Raw genomic sequence first — 27,976 nt, forward strand, 5'->3', positions numbered from 1 at the left:
GTGAGTTGAGTTAAGATGGCTGCTCGGTTCCTTCATTTGTTCAGTCGGTGGGTATTTGCAGGCTGCACTCCCTGCCTCTCCTAATCCAGGGAGAGCAATTGATGGCATTAGTGGCTCTCTCCTGTCAATGGAGCAGGGCGAGGCTCTGCGCATGCTCTGTGGGGTTCTTTTATGGGAAGAGGCTCTCCAGCGGTCCCTCCCTCCCCTCTTGTCTGACTCCGTCTGGGAAGGAAAGGCTTGGTGCATCGGCGGTGACCGGGAGGCTGCCAGGACGCGATCCGGAGTTGACAGATAGTTCGATTCGTTCCATTTGTGGCCTCCCAAGGATCAGCTGTGACTTTCTTCTTCCTCATCATCACCATCATCCTCACTGCAATCCCGGCGGCCGGCAGTAATCCGCACATCCCGTTGCATCGATAGCGGTCCACGGCGCAGCACAAGGCAAACCACTGGTGAAGATGTCTGGCTATCAGGGCAAGAAGAACATCCCTCGCATCACAGTGAGTGCTCTGGTGCAATGTTGGAGTCTCTGAGAATGAATCTAGGCTGGTGTCCGGTGTCGGGTCGTGTGGGCCTGCGGGTGTGGGTGCAGGATGTCACCGGGGCGGCATGGTCTCTGCGCCGCTGCGCTCCTCGATAAATCTTAGCCGAGAGCCGCAGCGCACGGCCTCAGGAGTGGCTCCCTCTTCACATTTTGCTCTCACATTACGTTTTTATAGCGGAATCTGATTTACGGGGACTCAGTGCACTCCCGGATCGATGAATCAGTGAGGCCCCGTTTGTGCAGCGAGGCTCAAATCTTTAGATTTTTGCAGCATCTTTGCGACAAGTGCTCATGTCCGGATAAAACATAGCCACAGTTTATCGTTAGAATATGTGTTACTGGTGCAGATTCACACTCGGTCTCCCAGGCTTTGTGCATGGTATGCGTGACAGTTGAGATTTCACGCCGGTGGTCTTTGTTAGGCGGTGTGTCTGGTGGCCGGGTATCACTGCACACCAACTGGTGGAGCAAATGCGTCCCCGCATCCGCTTTAACGCTCGGCTCCCGGCTGGATTTTCTCCATAAACTCTCCGTTCACATTTGGGGGGAAAGGGTTCGATGAATTTATTTTATTCTTAGACGCACAGTGGCAATTGAAACACATCAACTGTGTTACTATAGGGCAGATCATTTTCCTGAATTCATAGCGGAGCTGCAGGGATGGTGGTGGCTCAATGGAAAGTAGAGAATAGGGAGGGGAAGGGAGGGGAGCGAGGGAAGGGAGGGGACAGTGAGTGGGTCCTATTTCCTTCCATGTTTCTCTCTCAGCTGTGTAATGAAGGGAAGATGCAAGGAGGCAGAGCTGACCAGGGAGTCTTCTCATCCCGATGTGGGCGAAGTGAAATAATTAGGTTAAAATGTCTCTTAAGATGCCGATTAAAAGCCGTACAGATGGAGATGTGCTATCTTATTCTGGGCTTTCACTAATGAATCACTCAGCCTCATATGAAACATCATTACCCAGAGGCATCTCCTGGGAGCGCGCCCAGAGGGATAAGGGGTCTGTTGTGGCAACTTGTGTTGACATTTGAAAAGCCCTTCAGGAAAACATCATGTATCACGACCCTGACATGATTTGGGTCAGGCGGTGGCTCTTATCCCTCCTCAGAATCCACCCATTCTTTCTCATACACTCTTCTGAGCCAACCACGGTAGCAGATGCAAAAGCAGATCATAACTGAAGTGACTAGCAGTTCTGTATCTCTGATCAGGCGTGGCACAGTTTGGCATGTGGATGTACTATGGTGGAACCACAGTTTTACATCATCTCTGCACATTAACACTCAGAATACTCAGTTGTTTCAGTCCTACTACTTGTAAAAGAGATATCAAAGCACACGCAGAGATGTATTCAAGTTGTATGCCGAAACAATGCCAAGTGTCTTATTGCAGATGGAGAGAAGCTAATCAGGAAGAGAGCTACTCGCTACTGAAAATATACAAGTGTCGCACGGGTTCCTGATAACAAAAGATTTTGGATTGTGTCGACATCACGGTGAAAGCAGGTGACATCTCAATCAATTTCCTCAGTGCTGTCTCTCTCTTGAGTTCTTGAGGCGCAGCAGCCGGTTAGCGGAGAGATCAGAGGATTAGTAGACGTTGTAGTGCCAACAGCGATTAAGTCAGACTTAAATGGATAGACTGCCTATTCCTGAATACAAGGAAGAAAAAGTGGGTCAGAGAGAGAGAGATGCTTTCAGTATTTCAGTCATGCACTCACTATCAGGGAGGAGCATGGTGAATGTGTAGCAGGGGGCTGCAGTGGAGGTGCACGAGAACGTCCTTTGAGTTTCAGGTTGCAGACCCACTTCTGTAGCTGCTGGTCCCCTTTACTGGACGTGCATCACAGTGTGAGTGCTGGACGAGGTTATTGGACCCAACGGAGGAAACGAATGAGGTCAAATTGAATAAAAACTAAGAAGGTTTTATTCAATAAGAGAGATAAATGAACTCTGTGTGTTTCGTGCGTTTCTGCTTGCACCAATCAGTCTACATTACACATTAGGCTGAATCTAAATACATCGGTCCCAGCCACTTAGCAGTCATAATGGGTGGAGTACCGGTGAATGCGTAGCGGTGTAGCCGGCTCTCAGCCAGATGGACGGATGTACTTAAGGCAGTGCTCATCAAATATGAATCAACCGCCGCAAGTTCACCACCTGGAACTGGACCTTCTCTGTGAGTCCACATTCAGATGCATACAGCTGAGTCGAGGAGTCCTGCAGCTTTGTTATTACTGATGTCTTTACCCATGGATCAGTTCATTGTTTAGTCTTTAAAAATGTCAAATGCTGTCGATTTTCTAGAAGTGGTGTCCTCGAATGCCTTATTTGAGTTCACGAAAAAAAGATTAATTCATTACGTGTTACTGTTTGTCCTCTAGAGGTTCGCTGTCGTCAGTCTATCACAGCCTGTCAGAAAAATAATCAACAAATTGAGAATCAACACATTTTTATTTATTTATTTTGCTCAACAAAAGCCTTTCTGATTAGAAGATTGGGACATAGTTTAATTCATTTGTGTTTTTTTTGTTTTTTTTTGATCAACTAATCAATTGGTTGGCAGATCATTTCAAGTCATTTATGCGCCAGATAAGTTCAGTTTGGCTCCACAAGCTTTGCAGCATGGTGCAGGTTATAAATACAGATGAAAAGACAGTTAAAATGAGAACAAACTGTGTTTTAGGAAAGTAGAGGCATCTCTACTGCACAAACTGAAGGAAGGTATAAATAGACTGAGGCTATTATAAAACTGTCCAGGATTAAAGTCTGAGTCTCTCAGGGGATGAGGGATCATTAGGCGGTCTGATAGTATACCTGTAGTACAGTAGTTGTCCCCAGTGGCAGCCCGGTGTGTGTTAGTGTGTTATTAGTATTGCTGGTGGCTTCAGCCCGTTCATGCTGTTATCTCAGCGCCTGCAGCGCTGTCTCTTCAAACATCACACATAGACACAGTCGGCGTCCCAATCAGCCACCCAAGGGCTCAGTGTCGTATCCACAACACTCAGCATCATCCTGAATTCCCCCATTCATGAAGCCAGAAAGAAAGTATGCCCTGGGCGTGTTTGTTGTGCACTTGTGTGTGTACTCCAACTCCAGGATTTATCAGAATCCGAATGCTGTTCAATAACAGGATCACCATGGCTTCGGCTGCACTAGGTCTTTGCAGTTAGAGGTCATTGAGCGTATGTTTTAGAGGGCAGATGGGAAGTTAAATGATGTTTCGGAGGCAAAGAGAGAATTTCAGCAGTGTTTTTGCAGGTAAAGTGAGAAATTAATGGTAGAATTTAAGAAAAGTTTCATAGTCAGCGAATTATTTTGTGTGAGACGAGATACCATGGGAGAAATTGAGGAACTTTTAATGGCGAATCAAGTGTTTTTACGGACAAAGACAGAATACTTTTTCAGTAAATTTTAAATGAAATTTACAGAGTCTACTCCTTGCTAGTTTGAATTTAATAATATAAAAATCCAGAGCTCCCAGTGTCTGCCTTATAAATAAAAACAAAAACACAGCTCTGATATATTTCAGTATCCAGTTTGTGGTGTATTTCTGTCTCCATGGTGCAGATTACCGTTCGGGGAATGACTTTATTTCCTGTTTTGCCAGTTATTTTGAAAGTGCGAGTGCTCTGAGTGTTTTTACAGCAGTGGTCTGAACATGTATGGAGACGGTTTTGGTAGCAGGCTGCTTTTTAACTAATCCAGGACACACATAAATCATATTGCTAAATGTCTGACCTGGCAGCGTTCTCCACCTGACTTCACAACTGTTCCCAGGATATTTTCCATTTGGACAACAACACACAATGTTGCCGGGTTACGCGTAGTACTGCTAGGGAGCTAACCTTTTTACTGCGCGCCCGAGCTGACTTTATGAAAGTCAGTCGTCTCAGTCAGGCTTCTGTTTCCTCTGGTGGAGTCTGTTAGTTTTCACCTGTGTGCTGCCGTGGCTTTGTTGTAAATATAAAACTATTTTAATAATCATAGTTGTGATCGATGCGTCTGTGTGTAATAGCGGAATAATCAATACCACCACATGCCGTAATCATTTGTCTGTTTCTTTCAAACACAGCACTTGCTAGCGTTAGTGTTTCTCCTATAGTAAAACTACAACAATCCATATTTCTTGATGTGTCACATGACTGTGTATAATAATGATGAACCTGCAGAGATATATTGATTGAATCTGCTGGTTTCCTGGGCTTTGTGGAGCGTTTTAGCACGTTAGCTTAGGGTTTTACAGACCTCAAATGTTTCAGTTCGCTCTCACTATTATCGTCAGCGTTGTGTTCATCTCAAGCAGACAGCTCTTTCCTGCAAAGAAGCCCTAAACCCTAACCAACCATAACCCTAACCCGCTGTACTCGGCCTGCCCGACACACAAGCACCGACAAACATGGTTAGCGATTAGCATGGTGAACAAAGCAGAGCATTTAGCAGCTTAACAGCCATATGCTTCCCTCATGAAACACAGAAAACCTAAAGCAAAGCAAGCATATTAGCAGCAACACTGTTATTACCCTTAAGATGCTGAGATTTGAGACACAACAAACTGCTGCTGATGAATAATGAGAAAAGTGTTTATATACGGTTTAAAAATCATGCTAAGCTAAATTTTGCTAGCCCTGCTAGCATTAGAGCACACCGTTTTTTTTCTTTTTTAATTGTTCCTTCATGCAATGATCGGGCATAACATTATGACCACCTTCCTAATATTGTGTAGGTCTCCCTTGTGCTTCCAAAACAGTTGTGACTCATCAGAGAATGGACATGGGCCTTCTGAGAGTGTCCTGTGGTGTCTGGCAACAGAAGGTTGTTAGTCGGTTCCTTTGGGTCCTATGGGTCCTATGGGTTGAGGGGAGGAGCCTCTGTGGGTCATCCCACAGATACTTGATTAGTTTGGGATCTAGTGAATTTGGAGGCCAGGTCAACACCACCACGTTTTTTTGACTTGTTCCTAAAGCATTTTTTTGTGTGTGTCTGTGTCAGGCTGCATCCTGCTGGGGATGGCTGCTGCCATCAAGGAGTGTCATTGCTATGGGGTGGGGGTGTCTGGTCTGGTCTAGGTGGGTGGTACATGTCTAAGTAACATCCAGATGAATGCCAGGTCCAAAAGATGGTCAATGTTATTTACTTCTCCTGTCCGTGGTCATAATGGTATGCCTGATCGATGTACAACTCAGCTTCATATTCAATCAGCATACTTCCTTATGTATATGTACAACAACCCCTGCAATGAGTCTACTACTATGGGGGTCTAAAGCTAGCTCTAGAAGTACCAAAATATTTTACTTTGGGAGAAAAGGTTAAGAGGACAAGGTTGGAGGTGAAGGAACATTATTCCCCCCAACAAGTACAACAGTGGCTTTGAATTCATTCTATAGTAAAACAGCAGTTGCTTGGCATGACATATCAATGAGATAATGAGACTATGTGTTGTAGTCAGGAATGAAAACACAGCAGTTGAGTAACAATGAACCCATTGAGCTTTTTTCCGCATCCTGTTTGCGAGCTCTGTTAGAGGTTCCCATGAACGAAAGGTCACTGTCATGTTTGGCAGAGATCCAGCACAATCAGACACTCTCTCAAACCCCTGTGAGTTATAAAACAGTTGGATTATTTTATGGTGTAACAAGTCTGGATTAAGAGCAAGTAACTGTTCTGCAAATGAAGCTGATGCTAAAAACCCATTTTCATCAGGAAGTCTTTTAGAGTCATCCTCTACGCTAAAAACCAGCCCTGTTTTTCAGATCAGAAAGGGAAAAAAAAGTAGTTTCTGAAAAGACATAATAATATGAGTCTTGACCCAAGGCGAGCTGTGGTGTCTTGGCAAACTCCAAGGAGTAATGTGATAATGACAGTCATGATGAGGCACATGATGCATCGGCATATTTCAAAGCTCTCGTAGGGATGAGATCAGGCCAGCAGCGGGCTGGGGGGAGGCCAGCATGTCAACCAGGGCAAAGCTGCTCCGCACAGATCGAAGATTACCACACCGTCTGTTTGCACTGGTTCATCGCTGCCGTCGGAGTGTGGCCACACCTTTCAGATGACAACTGCAAAGCATTTTCCGGAACTGCCGTTGTCAGCTGAAGTGTTCATTGAGAATGTTTGTTGTTGGTGTACGGCTCCATAGAAGAACAGTTTCTTTCCAAAAGCAATGATGACATAGCTACATGACACTTGTACACACCCTGCATGTCATCTGTATACTTCTCTGTATCTGTAAATGTAAAATAAGACGTTAGTGACTTTGGATGCATGGAACAGTTTACTAATTTTCCACATCATTAGCCGGGCGTAGTCAGACTCGATTCTTATCAGAATATGAGTCTGGTAGCGCTCCATCTGGATTTCATCATGGGATGCGTTTCAACCATTACACAGAAAAAAAGTACATCTGCTTGTAATTGGAGTCCCCAATCAGAGAAACAAAGTATGTGACATTAAGTGATTAAGGCATTCTTGATAAATGCCTTAATTGAGGTTAACTGCTCGTTGTTTAAAGTTATTTTACTCTTAGTGTCTTTTACAGATGCAATAGCTTGCTTGTCCAATGGCAACCATTTAGTTTTAAATGAATTCAACTCCATGGTGCTCCGATGATGTGTATGACTATGTTCCCGCTACTCTTCTATTACACCACAAAGCCCACCTAAATGATTTGATTGTCCTGACAGATCTTTGCCAGAGCATAATCAGTTTGCAATGGAGAGACTCCACACCAGTTGGTCTGGCTTCCAGGCTTCCACATCACCTGAACAAATCAACAGTTTGAAGCTTCAAAAGAAGGAACTCCACTGGTGTTACACATCAGAGTTAGTGTTATGGAGTACTACTGCACATGCACAAAAGTTGTGTAAAAGCTTTTGGTGTTCCAGAGGAAGCTGTCAACCTGATCAGTGTCCTCAAGAGGATGCCACTTGATCCACTGTTGGTTGAGGTTTAAGAACCTCGATAGCTTCATCTCTGCTCGAGGCTAATAGCTCAAATCATAAGCTGCTGCCACTACAACGCACATAAATCTCTGCTGGAGGTTGAGTTGGATTGTGGGTAGAAAGAGACATCTTTTTCTGCTGCATTCACTAGATGCATTCACCATTATTCTGTGGACTAATTGTCACAAAGGAAACGTAGCCATCAAGGATTCAAGGATTCAAAGGATTCAAAGAGTTTACTGTCATGTGCACAGTGTAGAAACATGTTTCCCTGTACAATGAAATTCTTCTTTTGTCGTCCACCCAAATGCCTAACAATATAAAAAATCTTAGAAATAGAATATAAAAGATACATATAATACAAAATACAAAATGACTAGTGCAAATACCGATGTGCAAATGGGAATGTAAACAATGAACTGAAAAAAAAATGCTCAGAATCCGATATCACACATAAGTAATAAAACGTAAAATTTGAAAAGCTCATACCCAAATGTTAAAAATGGAAATTAATTAATTATCTATATTACTAAGACCAAACCAGAAAGTGCATTTAAGTAAAGCAAATCAAAACCAGAGTGAACTCCTAACAAGTAATTTGTATATGTTTGAACTGTATTTGCTTGATTGGGAGTTTCCATCATGTACAGACAACCTGATATAAGGATGGGGCTATATGTCAGGGCACTCTGGTTACTGAAACACATCTCAAACATTAAGTAACATTTGAATATTTGAAAGAGCTGAGAAGTGTGCGTGCTGGTGGAGGTGCGGGGTGGAGCCTGCAGCGCAGCAGTTGTGCTCGGGGCCAGAGTTGCTGGCTGGGTCGCAGCTAGTAGCAGCAGCTTAAACAGAGCAGCCTTTGTTATCCGGGGATGCTGGAGTCCTTGTGACCAGGGCTGCCACTCCCTTTTTGGTGAGAGGGCCAGGGCCCCCTGGGTGACTCCAAGGGGGGGACAGGGGGAGGTTATAGACCCCCCACCCCCTTCTCCTCCTCCTCTCTCCTGCACAGAGACAAGGGGCACAGCAGTGGGCATGGATGATTGATTACACGGTCTGGGCTCTGATTGGCCCTTTCTCATGTCTGTCACTGAACTCTCATGAAGAGGACAGATGGGTGCGTCTCTGTATTGTCCCAGCGGTGAATGCTTTCCCTAATTTTGTTGTTCTAAAAGAGCTGAAATGATCCACCAGCAAGAAGAGCAATGGGTCTCGGGTCTCGAGTCTCTTTTCTTTATTTATTTCCCTAATATTCAAACAATGTCGCAGTTAAAACATCCACACAGAAAGCTGGTTCGTCTCCAAATGTCGCGGTTCTCACATATATCATAGTATAAAAAGTATAAAGAGTATTTACAGCATACTTATGGGTGTTTCTCTGTGCGAGGCACACAAAGGAAAAGCAGAGGCTGCAGAGTAAATTATGCAGGTTTAGACTATTTATGCTTTGTTGTGAGAGCCAGTCCACTCATATGTGTGACATTTCCCAAAATACCCTCCATCAAATTCCTTTAATCCCACGTCCAGCCAAGCCAAATCGGATGCTCACCCACATAAGCGTATCTTTATAGGCGTCCATAAAATCCCCCTAAAAAGGGAGTCCCCAGCTTTAGTGGAGCTCTTCCTGATGACAGAGTTAATGTTTTTAAACGTGCGAGCCACTAATTATCTTTATTGCTTTCCAGAGCGACCGTCTCCTGATCAAAGGAGCCAAGATAGTGAACGATGACCAGTCCTTCTGCGCTGACATCTATATGGAGGATGGAGTCATCAAGTGAGTTGAATACGTCTGTGCTCCTTCTCTGTCATTACCGCAACACAAACATAAGAAATAAATTACAGTAGTGGAAACTGTATTACATGCGAACAAAAAATGTTATATATTAGCCGCTGTGGAGTCCATATATAGTCAGTATATGAGAAATAATAGATTTTGGTTGTAGAATATGTTAAGGAAAACAGTTAAAGCAGAACAACAGCAAAATATGAAGCTGTAGAATCTCACTTCAAGGTCCATTTAATAGCTGTTCTGGATCTTTTTACTGAAAGACGTTTTGTTCAGGCTGTCTACTAAGTGGACATTGACAGATTTTTGTTTTGTTAACTGCGGTTTGAAATCAAATAATGAACTTAACTTAGTATACAGTACTTCCAACAAAGCAGCACTGAAGAAAACATTGCAACCCGATAACAGAATGTTATGGGAAATTGGATCTTATAAACTCTTTAACAAAAGTAAATAACTTTAACAAACTTAAATACCAGAAATAAAACAGAAAACCAGATCATTCCGTGATAATTGTAATCAAAAGTCACATTATTTGGATACTTTCATGGGACAATTTGCTTTTGACTTAGTAATAAATTCTAATCAAAGACGTGGATATGGTTAATGGACCCTAAATGCAAATGTATAGCTCAGCGTTTTGTGATTAAAAATTTATTTATTTGTTTTTATGAACACTTTATAGCTTCTTCCTTTCCACTTGTATTCAACTGAATTTAAATTCAGGAATATTATTTAATGTTAATGAATGTGAATATATGTTAACTTCTGGATGATGAGTGTTTTGGGATAAATAGCACATGCAAAGTGTTTCAGATGGTTTTTAGTTTAGCCATTTTTGAAAATGAATTCTGAATTTGTTAATTGAACCTGGGAAGGGAATGAAAACAATAAATTCTCATAAAAAGACAAGAAAAAAACCGTCAGAAATTCAATACTTAGACAGAAAGGATAACAGGTGGCCGCAGATGAAAACACTGACCTTTCTTCATCTGTATTCCTGCCAATATACACTATATTACCAAAAGTATTCGCTCACCCATTCAAATGATCAGAATCAGGTGTTCTAATCACTTGGCCTGGCCCCAGGTGTATAAATTCAAGCACTCAGGCATGCAGACTGTGAAACAAGACATTTGTGAAAGAATGGGCCGCTCTCAGGAGCTCAGTGAATTCCAGCGTGGAACTGTCATAGGATGCCACTTGTGCAACAAATCCAGTCGTGAAATTTCCTCGCTCCTAAATATTCCACAGTCAACTGTCAGCTCTATTATAACAAAATGGAAGCGTTTGGGAAAAACAGCAACTCAGCCACGAAGTGGTAGGCCACGTAAAGTGACGGAGAGGGGTCAGCGGATGCTGAAGCGCATAGTGCAAAGAGGTCGCCGACTTTCTGCACAGTCAATTGCTACAGAGCTACAAACTTCATGTGACCTTCAGATTAGCCCAAGTACAGTACGCAGAGAGCTTCATGGAATGGGTTTCCATGGCCGAGCAGCTGCAGCCAAGCCACACATCACCAAGTGCAATGCAAGGCGTCGGATGCAATGGTGTAAAGCACGCCGCCACTGGCCTCTAGAGCAGTGGAGACGCGTTCTCTGGAGTGATGAATCACGCTTTTCCATCTGGCAATCTGATGGACGAGTCTGGGTTTGGAGGTTGCCAGGAGAACGGTACATTTCAGATTGCATTGTGCCAACTGTGAAATTTGGTGGAGGAGGAATTATGGTATGGGGTTGTTTTTCAGGAGCTGGGCTTGGCCCCTTAGTTCCAGTGAAAGGAACATTGAATGCTTCAGGATACCAAAACATTTTGGACAATTCCATGCTCCCAACCTTGTGGGAACAGTTTGGAGCGGGCCCCTTCCTCTTCCAACATGACTGTGCACCAGTGCACAAAGCAAGGTCCATAAAGACGTGGATGACAGAGTCTGGTGTGGATGAACTTGACTGGCCTGCACAGAGTCCTGACCTGAACCCGATAGAACACCTTTGGGATGAATTAGAGCGGAGACTGAGAGCCAGGCCTTCTCGACCAACATCAGTGTGTGACCTCACCAATGCGCTTTTGGAAGAATGGTCAAAAATTCCTATAAACACTCTCCTCAACCTTGTGGACAGTCTTCCCAGAAGAGTTGAAGCTGTAATAGCTGCAAAAGGTGGACCGACATCATATTGAATTCTATGAGTTAGGAATGGGATGGCACTTCAGTTCATAGAATGAGTAAAGGCAGGTGAGCGAATACTTTTGGTAATATAGTGTACTTATCTGGAGACCACTGAGAATTAAATTAATTGTAAAAAAAATTTAAAAAAATAAAAAATTTGTTGTTGCTGATGAGAACAGAACAGAACAAAAAAGCAAGACAGCTGAACAGTTATGAGTCCAGATAAAAAAAGCACTAATAAGTTAGGGAAAAGTAAGAAAAGAAAGGAAGAAGAAAAAGAAAAACAAATTATTATTAAAATGGTTGGTCTAAAATACAAGTAATAATAGCTGTATTGATAACATTGCTAATGACAATGACCAATTTTCTCAGGCAAATTGGGGAAAACCTCATCGTGCCTGGTGGGGTGAAAACCATCGATGCCCACGGCCGCATGTTGATGCCGGGTGGCATCGACGTGCACACGCGTTTCCAGATGCCTGATCGAGGCATGACGTCCGCCGACGACTTCTACCAGGGCACCAAGGCCGCGCTGGCCGGAGGCACCACCATGATCAGTAAGTCGTGCACCAGCAGTTCTCCTACTGTCTGGGACTCAAGGTTCACCGGCGATTGTCCTGCCTGTGGAATCAAATGAAAGCTGGTGTCGGCGGTACGTCTTCCCCCCGCAGTTATTCTCCATTTGCTAATTGGCTCTAATTGAAAATGTCTTAATGAGAACAGTAAGGGTGCCAGGCGTCTCCATGGCTGAGCCAAAATATGAAACCGTCCATCTGCTCTGAGGGCTCAGAGCTGCACTCAGAGTCAGGAAGTGAAGTAACTGTCCCTGTGGACACACAAACACAGCAGTTTGGTCGCTGGTATTTCATAAAGCACATGTTAAGATTCTTAGTCTCGTGTTTTTTCATAATGTTTCATACAAATCTCAACCACGTTTTTTGTAATCAACAGGTTCTTCCTGGTTTTGTTTCTTAGCAAAGGCATGAGGTTTAAGTCACTTAGAAATTCTACATTTTTACATGAGTATTGTAACATTATTTGAGACCTGTTTAATTCCTCTTATATGCTACTTTTACTTTATATTGTGTATATACTTTTGCCATGTCTGCACAAAGTTCTGAACATCAGGGCCACTTTGGAAATAGTTTCAAGTGGGTTTATCCAAAGCAACAATAAAACAAAGACAGCTCGACACGTGTGAGTTTTCTTGAAGACATTTCACCACAGTTCTAAATGACTGGTGGGGATTTAGATTTTTATTTGTGGGCAGTGCCCACCTAAAACTCTAAACCCTAAAACTGGGTTTGCGTAAGAGCAGGTACTCAAATGCATTTAAAGAATGTTGTTTAGTTTAAACCGGTGGTGGCCTCGTTTTTCACAATTAGTGGTTCTCTAATGACCCGTTAACAGCCAGAAACCTGGGAGTGACACTCTTTGCTGACAGATGTCTCAGTCCTCTGTTCAGAGAGGGGTTTTCAATATTAAGTAGATGGCCTCCTTTACTCCTCTTTCATGCCATCAGCCTTATCTGGCTAAAATGTGGACACCATTGTCCTCAAAAGAGTGTCAGCATCAGTATTTGACCTTTGCCTGCTTAAATAAAGTTACTACTCTGTTAATGTATAATAAATATACTAGCCTGTCCGTGCTACCAACTCCTAGCCCCGGCAGTGGTTTAATGTAGTTATTAAATTGACTGAAGATTTAAAAAAGTTGATGTAATGTAAAAAGAAAACATAGCTTAATGGAAACTATGTCTCCAAATGTTACAGTGGCCCTCCCTCCGCTGACTCAGCTGCAACACCATTCCCTCCCTGGCAGCGAAACAAACTCTCCCTGCGTGTTGTTGTCACCTCAGGCTTAAAGCTGACTGCTGCAGATCCACCCAGGGTCAAAGTGGTCTGGAGTGGGACGTAATGTGCTGTAGCCTGATGACTGGCGCCATTTGACAGACATCGGAAGAGAACGAATTAGATTTGACACTCCATGTTAGCCATGCTTAATAAAACGGATCTGAATCCATCTGAACTTGAAGTCAGGGCCACTTAAGTTTGACCTAGAGGCAGTTGGATATAGTGTTACGAACAAACAGCCAATTAGTTGTTTGTAACTGCAGAATGTAAGTTTGGAAATGTTTGCAGTCGTGATGTGTACACACAGTTTTATAGACGACCGTTTAATGAAAACATCATGAATACTGTAATGTTGTTGTGGAAACTGTGAGCAGATGATGTGTAGACACAGCAGTCATGTATTTAGTCATGTTCAAGGATCAGTTTAGCTCAGCTATCTCTAGACACAACATCAGCACATTTGGGTAAACAGCAATACCAGTTAGAGCCACTTCTTGGGAATTTGTTTGACCGTGTGTTGTTGTGTTTGTGTTCCCAGTTGATCACGTGGTACCCGAGCCGGGCGTCAGCCTCATCTCGGCCTTCGAGCAGTGGCGCGAGTGGGCCGACAGCAAGTCCTGCTGCGACTACTCGCTGCACATCGACATCACCGAGTGGCACAGGGGGCTCCAGGAAGAGATGGAGGCGCTGGTGAAGGATCACGGTACGACCAGTGAAAAGCCATTTTGGCTTTTCTCAAGTGAATATGTTTCAGCAGCTTTGTCTTGACTCAAACTGCGGCAGAAACAGATTTCAATTAACGTATGTACTATAACCTTCCTGCAGCATATTATACATGGCACATTCATCATTAACAAACTCTTTTAATATCAAAGCATCACAATCAAATACTTAATTGAATTTTTACAAAATATGTATTAACATTTCAAAACTCACTTAATCCAGTTCTCTTATCATTCTGTACTATCATCTAAAGCTGCTCTTCATTGTTATTTACCCTGTGTTTGTCATTGGGCCTGCTCAGTTTGTGAAAAAAAATATCATTTTACAGTTTTTGTAGAATTTTAAGTTTAAATGTACTTTTTTATCAGAAAAAGGCTGCGGAGCAAAAAAGAAACATGACAAAGAGCTAACTGGCGGCCTCTAGAGGCTGTAACGCTCACTGCACCTCTGAGCAATCAGTCATATTGCACAATACAGTTTCCTGTTTTTATTCAAATTGGCCAAATTTACGGCCCATCAGATTTGGGAGTTTCTTTGCTGCAGTCCAACTTCAGGATAAGAACTGAGCTGCAGCTTTAAAACACTGTGGGGTCGTCGGATGCCCACACACTTCTGGAAAAAATGTATTATTACAGCTCTGTTTGCTCATTACTATTATTATTACATAAAGCCACACTTACTGGAGCTTCACGGTGAAGTTGTTTTAATGGTTTCTAGTTTTCCTGCTTTAAACCTTCCGTTGCTTTGTGTGTTGTTTTCCTCAGGTGTCAACTCTTTCCTTGTCTACCTGGCTTATAAGGATCTTTTCCAGCTTACTGATGCCCAGGTGGGACTTCTACTTTTCTTCATCTTCCTCCTCCTCCTCTTCCTTCTTCTCTGCCTCATGCTAATTTCATTCTCTCATTGTGTGTATATCTCAGAATCAGTACCAGTGTAGACTTTTTTAAGATTTTTTTTCATGGTATTGTAAGAGGTCACATACTATTGAATGATAATAATAGCAGCAGACATAACAAGGGAGACATACAAAATATTAGGTCATAATGATATGCCTGATTGGAGTGTGTAGATGAATACTGTTGCTGTATATAACAACCACTATTGCTTTTTGTCTGAAGTCCTTCATGAGTGCTACATGAACTATGCCTCAAGTTACTGTGATGACACAAAAAATACTCTGATGTGTTGTTTAATGATGCCTGATGTATTGTTCCTGGCAACGCTGTGACATTAAGTAACACCTTGGAGAAGAAGAAGCAGATATTAGAAGCCTAAAATAAGTCTGAAATTATAATATCCCCATCGTAATTTTGGCTCTGGCTCTCATCCTAAAAGCGTGAGTTACAGCGCGAGTCTGTTTGTCTTGGCGAGGCGTCGCGGCTCTCGTTGCGAGTGTCAGTGTTTTTCTCCCGGGAGAGTGAAAGGATAATGAAAGCCACATCTCCGAGAGCGTGGCTCGACTCTCTGACTCACGGTTCGAATGAATTAATCTCGCCTGAAAGGAGTTTTCAAACAGATCCGTGATGGTCTCTGCACCTGCATGAGAGGAATCCTGGCGGCGCAGCCAGACTTGATCGTTTTCTCTCCCGTGTCAAACTCTGATGGCTCTTTATTGCTGCGTGTTTGGCAGCCAAGAGACGGTGACTCATTCATTGCAACGCTCTTTTCTCCTGTCTGTAAACTAAACTATCAGACTGACGGAGAAAAACTGTGAGAAAATCAGAGTCCGTTTTTTTTTTTTCACCAAACACAAACCATCTGTAAGTGTGTTATTGTTGATCATTATTGACTGTCAGATTATAAATGATTTTTGGCTCTTAACGGTATTTTAGACAATATTGGGGAATCTATTATCCAGTATTGACACAAGGGCTTATTGCCTCACCGACTGTCAAGTAAAATTCCAAGGAAAATGTCAAACCTTCTGAGGCCAATTTTTCATTTGAGATAATTGGCTGCTGGCGGCCACTGACAGGAGAAGTAAATAACATCGACCATCTTGTGACAATACAATGTTCTGCTGGGAAACTTTTGGACCTGGCATTCATGTGGATGTTATGTAGACAAGTGACATCATGTAGCATCCCTACATGCAGCAGACACAGAGACATACAAAATATTAGGAAGGTGGTCATAATGTTATGCCTGATCAGTGTACAACGTAACATTAAACTTGTTGCTGTTTATAACCACTATTGCTTTTTGTCTAGTATATAGTTTCCAATACATGCCAGGCCAGAAATCAAGGTAGCTAGGCCAACACTGGAGATCTGGGGCAGACGCTGATAAAAACGATCGGGAAAATAATCACATATCAACTTGTCGGCAGATATGTTGTATACACTGTACACTACATGCTGACAGCCTGAAGCTGGCCAGCTACTTCGCTAACATAGCACACAGATGCGATAAGCATGAACTTCTTATTTTCTTACCATATACCAACCAAATGAGAGTACTGAGAGTTGGAGCACACTCTGTTGGACAAACCATGTGATGATAGCATTTCTAAGTGAAAGTGGTTAATCAGAAAAAGAATACAAACACTGTGTATGTCACATTCACACGGATCTCAGGAACGAACCTTCACTTGGATTAGATATAGAGTTTGGTGTCAAAGGTCACTAGAAAGGCACATAAAAAACATTTGGACATAACCCAACAAATTATACTGTATTTGTAACAATATTTCTCACAAATATTTAACAGGATGAAATTATATTTTATGCGGCACAGTGGTGTGGTGGTTATCACTGATGCCTCACAGCAAGAAGGTTCCGGGTTGGAATCCATGGGCCGACTGGGCCTTTCTGTGTGGAGTTTGCATGTTCTCCCTGTGTCTGCGTGGGTTCTCTCCGGGTACTCCAGCTTCCTCCCACCATCCAAAGACATGCTCATTAGGTTAATTGGTGATTCTAAATTGGCCGTAGGTGTGAGTCTGAATGGTTGTCTGTCTCTCTGTGTTAGCCCTGTGATAGACTGGCAACCTGTTCAGGGTGTACCTCGCCTCTCACTCGATGACAGCTGGGATAGGCTCCAGCAGACCCCGCGACCCTTAACAGGAACAAGCGGTTACAGAAGATGAATGAATGAATTATATTTTATTTCCAAAAGGTCAAAACTAAACTTCACTGTGAGATCATAATGTCATAAGTATTCACAGATGTAGACTGCGCCTTGAATCTGTGCTGAAATAGAAATCATGACCGTGTCTTCCTCTCTGCTGCAGGTGTACGAGGTGTTCAGTGTGATCCGCGATCTGGGAGCCATCGCCCAGGTTCACGCTGAGAATGGCGACATCGTAGCTGAGGTATGGCACTTCTGGAGATGAGCGGTCTTTTTGCTGGTTTTCGCTCTCAAAATTGGCATTGAAGGGAGTATAAGCTCTGAGTGCCTCGAGGCGCCGCTTGTCGGCAGCACGTTGAGCACAAAGGCTGTGACGCATCGTTTTCTCCAGTCACGCCGGAATGTTCAATGCTGATGTCTTAACGGCCTCCAGATGAGGATGAATGTTCACGGAGGTCAAGAGCATGCTTAGCTCTCACTGCCAAAGCTCATCATGAGTAACATGTGTGCACCTGCAAATGACTCAACATCTCTCATTTCCCACGCTCTTTTTTTAAAATTTTTTTATATGCATGTGTGTGTTTAGGAGCAGCGCAGGATCCTGGAGCAGGGAATCACTGGGCCTGAAGGACACGTGTTGAGCCGTCCCGAGGAGGTGAGTCAGAGCTTCACAGCCCTGGGCGCTGACTGACGTGTCTGAATATTGGGTGAAATGTTGCTCCGAGGGATCACTTCACCTACACGTTGTATTTGCAGAAGTCGTTACTCTGTTACAGGAGGATGTGACCTTTCCAGGCTTCACAGCTGTTCGCTTGACAGTTTTACATTGAAGCTCTGGGTGTTTCACCGGCCTGGCAAAGACTTTAACATCCTCTGTGCTTGCCTTTTACATGATTAATGTGAACAATCCTCCCCTAGAACCTCTATTGATAAGAGCACATCCTTTCTACATAAATCACTGTTGGTACTTGAGGACACAAAATGCTGAAACCAATTAGAGAATTATATTTTATGTCAGGACTGCTGCTTTAAAAGTCACTGCAAATTAAAATTTATCTTTTTAAACTTCTCCTTGTAATTATTATCTTATTCCCGAGGCAAGGTAAAATACACACTCCTTACAGCCTAGGGGAAGGAAAGCAGAAAGGTTTCTATGACAATTCTTCTCCCGCTCAGGCTAATCTATTCCTGATTGTAATCCATGGTGTTATTTTTAATGATTTCATGCAAGGGTTATGAAAACCCTGCGGCTAAAGAGACGGAGAAAGGCAAAAAAAAATGGCGAAAAAGACAAATGATCTGAAATGAGTCACAGACAAGTTAAATAATTCACAGCGGTCTCTCTTCCCGGAGCATTTTGTTGATCATTTGTCTTTTTTAGGTGTTTTTCCATACTTTAGTTGCTGTTGAGGGAAAACAGATTTTGATGGAATAAATAAATCAAGAATAGCCCAGTTGTGGTCAGACTCAATTCTTATCACAATTTTAGTCTGGTAAGACACCATTAAGATTTCATTATGGAGCGTGTTTCAATTGATACTTGATTTAACTCCTAAATGCAACTGAATGTGAATGTCATGTATAGTGATTAAATGCACCAAACTATATCCAGTGCCTTAACCCTTCTCTCACTGACGTTTTTATTCCTCACCAGGTGGAGGCGGAGGCTGTCAACCGCTCGGTGACTGTGGCCAATCAGACAAACTGCCCTCTGTACGTTACCAAGGTGATGAGCAAGAGCGCCGCTGATGTCATCGCTCAGGCCAGGAAGAAGGGTGAGAATCCTACCGCCCCTTTTTGCTTCAATAGATTTGACAGAAAACAGACGCCACTAGAGGCATTTCATGAGTCGTTGCCATGTAACAGTGACTTAAAAGCATTTTAGGAGCATAGTACGTGATGTTATAATGGAACTCGACTTGCAGGCACTGTGGTCTACGGTGAGCCCATCAGTGCAAGCCTGGGAACAGACGGGTCACACTACTGGAGCAAGAACTGGGCCAAAGCGGCCGCCTACGTCACCTCCCCTCCCCTGAGCCCTGACCCCACCACACCAGACTATCTCAACTCCCTGCTCTCCTGGTAAGAGGAGCACCCCTACGATCGAAGAGGGGACACTATGAAAAGTGACGGAATCGCAGTACTCTTTATCTGAGCCATTCAGTTAACACAAAGTCTTATTTGTACTCCTTGACTTCTGCGTAGTGGTGACCTGCAGGTGACAGGAAGTGCACACTGTCCCTTCAACACTGCCCAGCGTGCGGTGGGCAAAGATGATTTCACCTTGATTCCTGAGGGCGTCAATGGCACTGAAGAGAGGATGTCTGTCATCTGGGACAAGTGTGTGGTACGTCTATCTGTCTGTCTTTTTCTGATAGTTGAATGTTTATGTAGCATCACAGTATTAGCGACGTCTCTAACGTCTTTTGATTCAGCAAGTGTGCAAACCTTCTAATCCCTCCAAACTAAAATTACAGATGTCTGTTAATTGACAACTGACAAAAATGTACATCTTAGAGAATGTAACTAACTGATATTTTACGCATTTACGATGTAAACTAGCGCATCAGTCACCCTGTCACCCATTACTAACTAATGACGAGGTCTACCCAACCTTTGGATTAACCCTGGTGCCTGTGGACATAACAGTGGCATCACTACACAGTATATATTTTCATGTTACCCACCCTAAAAGTGATCAACAGAGATTTAGTGTAAAAGGCTTATTATCATTTATTGTTCTTAACCAGATGCTAAAAGGAAAAGTTAATAAATATAGGACATCTGTTACAAAACTGCTACATGTCCATGTAGACACAGATCACGGGAATTAGTGTGTAGCAGTTTGTCACGTCACGCTGTGGGACAACTAATAAACACACAAGAAATGTCTGGCACAAAGAAGAATGAATTAAGACCAAGTGGAAGGAGGACCCTAACTATCGGATCTGATGCATTTCAGGTGACGGGCAAGATGGACGAAAACCAGTTTGTGGCGGTGACCAGCACCAACGCCGCCAAGATCTTCAACCTGTACCCTCGCAAGGGCCGCATTGCTGTGGGTTCCGACGCTGACCTGGTGCTCTGGGACCCAGACGTCACAAAGATCATCACCGCCAAGACCCACAACTCGGTACGATCTCCACTAAAAAATACGGAACTAATAGAATTAACATCTTCGTGCAAGCAGCATACATCTTGTCTGCAAATACACTGATCAGCCACAACATTAAAACCACTGACAGGAGAAGTAAATAACATTGACCATCTTGTGACAATACATTGTTCTGCTGGGAAATTTTTGGACCTGGCATTCATGTGGATGTTACTTAGACATGTAGCACCCACCTAGACCAGACCAGGCACCCCCACCCCATAGCAATGACACTCCTTGATGGCAGCAGGCATCCCCAGCAGGATGCAGCCTGACACAGACACACACACAAAAACGGTCTAGGAACAACTAAAAAAAACATGAAGAACAGCACAAGGTGTTGACTTGGCCTCCAAATTCACTAGATCCCAAATTGATCAAGTATCTGTGGGATTATCTACAGAGGCCCCTCAACCCATAGGACCCAAAGGCCCCCACTAAATTCTGTTGCCAGACACCACAAGACACCCTCAGAAGGCCCATGTCCATTCTCTGATGAGACAACTGTTTTGGAGACACAAGGGAGACCTATGCAATATTAGGAAGGTGGTCATAATGTTATGCCTGATCGGTGTATCAAAGCATGCTATGTAGTGGTTTTAATATTCTGTTAAGGACACTGAGACCCAGACAACATACTTTTAGACATAAAGTGTAAATGTGGAAGGCATGGAGGTTGCAACATAGAAGAAATATGGCTCTTACTTTCTCTTTAAAAACACCAAGTGAGCTAGTGATTCTCGAAAATACATCTTAACATCCATACAAAGTGTTAACCGCTTTAACATGTGATTGGGTTGATTATCAATAATTCATTTTGTGTAACTGATGGCGGCCAGAGCCATTGGTTTGTTAGTTGTACGGGTAGTTTTACGGCCGTCTGCTGAACAGGGTGTGGGCCTCACACAGCGCAGAGGGAGTGATGTCATTCCTCAGACCTGCCAGAGAACTGGAACACAGCTTTCTGATTGTTAGCAGGCCGATCACTGTTTGCTTTATCCCGCCGTGTTCTTCAGTTTCTTTTTATTCCGCTTGGTCAGAAAATGATGGACCAGTGTTCATGGGAGAAATTGCTCATTTTGAGTGTGACTGAGAGTGTGTGTGTCACAGGACAGTCCTGCCTACTGGTGATCTCATTTCAGGCTCTCAGAGTCTGCCAGATTGCCATGACCTCAGCCTTAGCTCCAGTAGCTTTTAGGAGAGAGCAACCTTAAGCCTCCACACCCTCCCTGTCCACACACTCGAGCCTCTCACACGACCCACCTTCTCCTCATAGCATGAAAACTGCTGGAACAATTAGCTTTGCTTTCCTTTTTAATTTTAGGCCTGAGGGAAGACTTTGAACGCAGTGTGAAATAAATCAGCTGAGCATTCGCAAGTGCACTTTAATTCACCCATTCTGGCGTAAGTTGAGTTACATTAACATCACGCTGGTAATTCTTCAGATAAAGACCGTGTTTTTAATAAATCCGTGAAAGGCATGTGCTACAGGAGGTTACATCATCCTAACGATAGATAAGGGAATATCAGCTGGAGAAGATGAATCACTGAATCCCTGCTTTGAAGTTATTTCTGTTACGCTCCAACATATCGGCACTGGTGCATAAGGAGGTACGAGCGGCTGCAGTAAAACATCCCAGGAACAGCTGTCGGCTGTCAGACGTAACCTTGGTTCCAAGCTGAAATCACCAGACGAGTGCATGTTTAACAATGTCATATCTACAGTAGCATGTCATGGAGGATGTAGAAAAAAAACTTCGCAGCACTACTAAATGACTGAATAATAACGTAGTCACATCCTTCAGGTTAAAACCACGTCTCTTATTTGCTTTAAATATAAATATCTTTCACATTTTCAGATTGGTATTTCTTTGTAATAGTGAAATATTACCTGTGTAAATTGCCTTGGTAAATGGCCTTGTGTTGCATAGCGATTTTCTACCTATTGGTTCTTGCCGCTTTACAGTCACAATGCAACATTTAATCACTCATTCACACAAGCACACACGCATTCACACACCAGTGCCATGAAGTTAGAGCAACTCTGGGTTCAGTGTTTTGCTCAAGAACACGTCAGCATGCAGTCCAGGGATTTAATCGCTAACCCTCTGGTTCATGGAAATATGGATATATTCATACAGACTTTGTCTCAAAATGAGTTTTATTGCAAAACAGTGAATCAGTCAAAATCAGTTGCGTTTACTCAGGTTCCAGTCGCTCCATCCCGTCACCCTGTCTCATTCCGCTGTCCCTCCTCCTCACAGACTGTGGAGTACAACATCTTTGAAGGCATGGAGGTGCGCGGCGGGCCTCTGGTGGTGATCAGCCAGGGCAAGATCGTCCTGGAGGAGGGGACCCTCCACGCCACCGAGGGCTCGGGACGATACGTGGCCCGCAAACCTTTCCCTGACTACGTCTACAAGAGGATAAAAGCTCGCAGCAGGGTATAATGCTCCTTTCTTTCCACCAGGACCTGTGTTTAGTCTTTTTATCTGGTGCTGATCAGCCAACAACCACAAAGCACTGCGGAGGAAGGTCAGACTTTATAGTGCTAAAGGGCTGGAACTCCCTCAAGCCAGTTTGACATTAAAGTTGAAGCAGTTTTTACGATGATATATGTTTGCTTTGTAGAAAGCCAGAGGCAGAACATAGCTCGTAAGGGAATCATCCCAAAATGTGCCCACGTCCTTTAAAGAATCAAATACTTTGCTTCATTACTTATCATTTGTTCACTGTGTTAACTGCTGTGTCTTATTCCCCTCTATGCAGCTGGCTGAGTTGAGGGGTGTACCCAGGGGACTGTACGATGGTCCAGTCTGTGAGGTGTCAGTCACCCCTAAAACCATGACTCCTGCTTCCTCTGCCAAGACCTCACCTGCCAAGCAGGCCAGCCAGCAGCCCGTCCGTAACCTGCACCAGTCTGGCTTCAGCCTATCTGGTCAGTCATTCAGCTGTCATCAGTGTCATCATTGTCTAGAATCTAAAACCTCTGATCTGAATATACACTATATACATATAAAGTTACAAAAAGGTGAGTTGTTGTACAACTGGATAGAGAATGGTATGAATGAAGTCCTGTAGCGTTCACTGTGGGAGTGGAGCTGGATGGGCCTGTTGGAGAATGAGCTCCGCTGCCCCTCTGTAGTCCGGTGAAGTGGGTGTGAAGGATTGTCATTGACGGAGAGCAGTTTTTGTCCAGTGTCCTCCTGTCCCCCAGTGACACAGACGTCTCCAACTCACCGTCAATAACGTGTCCAGCCTTTCTGACTTTTTTTGGTCTGCTCCATATTGCAGCCACTCACATGTAAATTAGGGTCTCTCTCCTCAACCCGCCTGTTTGGTCGCAGACTTTTTCATTGTGGTGAGATCACCCACAAAGAGAATGCTTGAATGCTTCAGCCAGTGAAGTTGGCAGCTCCTTGCTACTGCTGTTGTTCCTGCAGTCTAACTGAAGCTTGACAACAGTTGTTAGAAGATATTTAGGGAAAATTCTGGGATGGTACCTGCACGTCTCCACACGAGCCCGGGTTAGATCAATTTTGGCGTACGAGACTTTATACGCTGCGTGCTCGCTGACAGCTCATGTGCCACGAAAAAGCGTGTTTTAAGGAGAGGCTGTGTGAAGAGGTTTACCATTATTATCCTACTGAGATCCTGTTTTATGTCTGCTCACTGAGCTTGGGGCAGGAAGGCAAGTAGCTCCAGCTGCAGACTAATAGCGCTTGGCACATCCTCCACGGGAGCACTTTGTGTTTTTCCGCGTTTCATGTGAGGGGCAATGACCTTTAGAATAATACTATTAGTAACCTGTCTATGTAGCAGGCTGTATCCTCAGATGTGGAGTGAATAGAACAGTATCTGTAAAATTTGCACTGGCCTGTGCAAAGATGAAGGAGGCAAAGTCTATATATTTAGTCTTAATTTAGTCTTATACCTTTTTATGTTAATTCATGATAACCATTTTACACAGTTTTTTTGTCGTAATTGTATTCAGATGTCTCTGAAAACTGAATGCAGGTTGACCACCAATGAGATTTTTGGTTTAACCAACGGGACACTCATCAGATTCACAAAATGAACGCCCAACTTTTGCCTTTTAATCACACAGGCGCTCAGGTCGATGACAACATTCCCCGCCGGAACACCCAGCGCATCGTGGCACCGCCGGGCGGCAGGGCCAACATCACCAGCCTGGGTTAGAGCTCGGCCTTCGGCTGCCGAGGAGGTAACGAAGATCCGTGGAAGGGTGGCCAACGGGGGCCGAAGGGAAGGGTCGAGGAGCCGCCTCACCACGCCGAGCGCCGACCCCTTCTCAGCACCCGCCCGGGCCATCCCTCAGCCTCGATCTTTCACCTCCTGCTCCTCCTCAGCAGCAGCAGCTTTTTTCACGTACCCACTCTCCTCTTCCCCGAAACCTGATCTTAGCGGACACTGTTAGACACAAAAAAAAAAACAAAAAAACAAAAAAACAAAAGAAAATCTGCCTCACATGATGAAAAAAGGAGAAAAAAATGATAAAACTCTTTATTTGAGCACTTTTGACTGCATTGTTTAGATTTCTTTTTTATACTGTACTTCCTCCCTGCCATGTTTAATTTTGATGTTTGCTTTGCTGTCATTTTCACTGAGGGGTCAAATGAGACCCAACGGAATTATTACAGCTAAGAAAAGAGGATAAAATCAGTGCAGGATGTCTGTTGTATTTCCATTCTTCATTTAGATTTCGGGAATAGTTAAAGATGGAGCATGGGTACAAAACTGCTATCTTGTTTTGTTTAAAATCAACAGTCTTACAGTTTGTTCACCTGACAAGAATCTAGTACTTCCTTCTAGCTCCTGACTGTCTGTGATTTGTGTTGCATTTCAGTCGCTTCACTTTCCAGTGCATTGCCATCAGTCACACCCTGCTACAGTTGATATTTACATGATTATTTGGACGGCCTTAAGGTTTTAAATTATGGTTGCAGACTCTCGCTGCTTTGGCTTGGATCCCATGTTGTCTCACCTGTGGATTTGCTGAGTTACGTAAGTTAGTGATTTGAGCCGAGGGTCCTGTGGGACAGAAGGAGCTTTGGCAGGTAGTAAATAGAGCTTTACGCTGCATAGTGCTAGGTCATTGTTAGGAGGGGAAAGATTGATGGAGGAAAGAGGAAGTCGTGCTCGCCGTCTCTTAAAAGTCAGCCTCTCCTTGCCTTACTATCTCTTAACGCCGTCCTTTTAGAGAAGCTTCAGATGTGCGAGGAAGGTGCCATTCACTACGCAGCTACACATTTTCCGTTTCGTTCGCATTCCCGTGATTCACAGAGGTCCAATATTTCGAATGACACCTGTAGAAGCATCTGATAACCGTCCACCACCAGTCAGTGCATTTACATTACGGAATGTTTGTCCTCCTCCAAATGTGACCATTTTATACTCATCAAGATCCTTCTTTCCTTTCTTACTCTTTATGTGCCTGAAACCCACAGAAGTTGTACTGATAGTCTGATTTTGTTTTTCTTGTTTTGATGTTCTTTTTGAGGTAAGCGAAGGATGTAAGATAAAAAAAAAAAGAAGATGTAAAATAGCCAGGATTAACCGATTCAAAGGTGCCAGATTTTGCGCTTTCGTAGGGCCTATTCTACCGATAGAGCCCCTGTAAAGACGAAAAAATGCTCGATATGTTCTAACGTTTTAGAGTTTCTAACTTGTTGTCAAAATGCTTTTTAGTGTCATTCTGTAACTAGGTGCCTAAGGGCTGAGCACTATTGATTTACGCTTGAAAGTAGACATGAGCTAATGTACTTCTGACTAGTGTGCAAATGTCTGATGTGCGAGGGATGGGACACGCACAGCAGCACGCTCCTGCAGCACTCCTTACGGTTGCATTCAAATGTTGTTGTTCCTTTTTTCTTTTCTTTTTTTGTGTGCATGATCTGGTTTTCATTAAGCCAAGCCGATTCCAGCCTTTCTCTTCCCCGTGACTAAACCACATAAACAGGGGTCAGTTGCGGATGAAGAATGATCCAAGCCTAGACCATCAACCTTGTCTGATTAGACACTATTCCGAGACACCAAAGTTGCTCCTTTGATTTCAGTATCAAAGCGAGTCCCTCTTCACGCAGCTGGCCCCTGACTCACCCATACATATATACAATCATACACAATGCAGACGTACATTACTTCTCTGTGTGTGCTTTCAACCTCACTGTGTCAGGCTTCCTCCCTCCTCCAAGATAACTGGAAGCCTGTAGAAGGCGAAGTCTGCCAGCGTTACGAATGATATATATATATATTTAAGGAATCCGAGGCAGTGGGATGGGACAGATGCGTGTCTTTGAAGCATTCAAAGGTTTGCGAAATGGATCTCCACGGCAGCTTTACACATCACGCAACAAGGATTTTGTGTGCAAGTTGTGTACCGTTTCACATTTCCTTTTATTTATTTTTTTAATCGTCATCCAAGATAACCTGTTGTTGCTTCTTGTAAGCAGACACAGTGTTACTGCACTATTGCATTTGGTAGGGTAGGTGAGGGTGAAGTCCACAAACACTAACACAGTTTGGCAGCAAGCATTTCTTTCACTCTCCCCTTCCTTTCTTTCTCTCCCTTCCTCCCTCCCTCCCTTTTTAGTTCTTTGGTTGTTTCTGGCTGTTGCCGTGGCGACAGACCCCTCCACTCTCTCCGGGTCCTGCTTTTTTGTTTGTCATGGCAACGCGTGTCAGATTGGTGGTTGCCATTAGCAACCCCTTCCTGACCTGGTGCTGTTAGTGCAGCTCTGCGCATACACACACACGCACACACAAATACATCTTTTTTTAATTATTCCGTTACAGTCCTGCATTATTGGTACATAATCCTGTGCTGACTCGTGCGGAATCCAGAGTCCATTAGGGTTGAAAGCACACTGCAGACTAGTAGAAACATACACACACACTAAACAGCAAGTAGTCGTCGCTGTGATGCAGCGTCTGAAGAATTGACTTGGATATTAAAACCCAGCTGTCAATGCTGGCATCCTCGCCGTGTCCCATGCCTCCTCGGTTTACACGCACACCCACTAAAACACACACACACACACACACGTATACTCCTTTAATGCTCTGTCAGCTTGGATGCTTTTTCTATGCCATATTATGCTAATGATATATGGGTGATATGTATGTACGCAACATGCTGCAGGCCGAGAGGAGCTTCCTTCCGTTCTGAGGTTGATGATGCTGTTAAACACCTTCTCGCTCCTGAGCCCATTTCGTCGACCCCCGCCCCCTCTCTGTAAGCCTTTTCCCCCCTTTGTGAAAGTGAAACTGTGTGATGGTATTTGTCTTGGTGGCTGTGGGGTGTCTGGGATTCTTGCTCACTATGGGAAAAGTGTCGAAATCCACGGATGGTGATGTAAAAAAAAACAGAAGAAAAAAAACAGAAACAACAAGGACTTCAAGGAAATAAAAAGATAAGACGAAATGAATCAGATCTGTCTCTTTGTGTTTGACTTTCGTGGCTGTTGTTAGAGGCTTTCCAGACATGAAATGAAGCAACGCTTAAAGGACGACTCTTAATGAACCACCTCGGTGAAAGGAATTTGCAGAGTTTAATGATGTTTGACAGCACAAATGAGTGAGTGAACCTTTGACGGCGTGAGCTGAATCCTCATTGAAACAGACCAAACTCTAGACATGCTTGCACTGAAACCTCACTGAGTTTGGGGCTGAAAACCTCCTTGTCCTTCTGAGCTGAGATAGACAGCTACATAGCTACATAGC

The 27,976-nt window shown here is 43.7% G+C and overlaps 1 protein-coding gene across 1 annotated transcript; it reads left to right on the forward strand.

Annotated features, from left to right (window-relative positions):
• The first annotated feature begins 265 nt into the window (after positions 1–265).
• Positions 266–27,975, forward strand: dpysl2b (dihydropyrimidinase like 2b). The gene is made up of 14 exons (XM_084571849.1): positions 266–500; positions 9,170–9,258; positions 11,810–11,994; positions 13,829–13,993; positions 14,778–14,839; positions 17,243–17,323; positions 17,666–17,734; positions 18,734–18,854; positions 19,005–19,161; positions 19,285–19,426; positions 20,042–20,212; positions 22,498–22,677; positions 23,003–23,171; positions 24,342–27,975. Exons 1-14 carry the CDS (start codon positions 459–461, stop codon positions 24,431–24,433), a joined length of 1,725 nt encoding a protein of 574 aa, XP_084427975.1. The 5' UTR covers positions 266–458; the 3' UTR covers positions 24,434–27,975.
• The last annotated feature ends 1 nt before the right edge of the window (position 27,976 follows it).

The sequence above is a fragment of the Chelon labrosus genome, assembly GCF_963514085.1.
Source record: "Chelon labrosus genome assembly, chromosome: 22".
In the NCBI taxonomy this organism is placed as follows: Eukaryota; Metazoa; Chordata; class Actinopteri; order Mugiliformes; family Mugilidae; genus Chelon; species Chelon labrosus.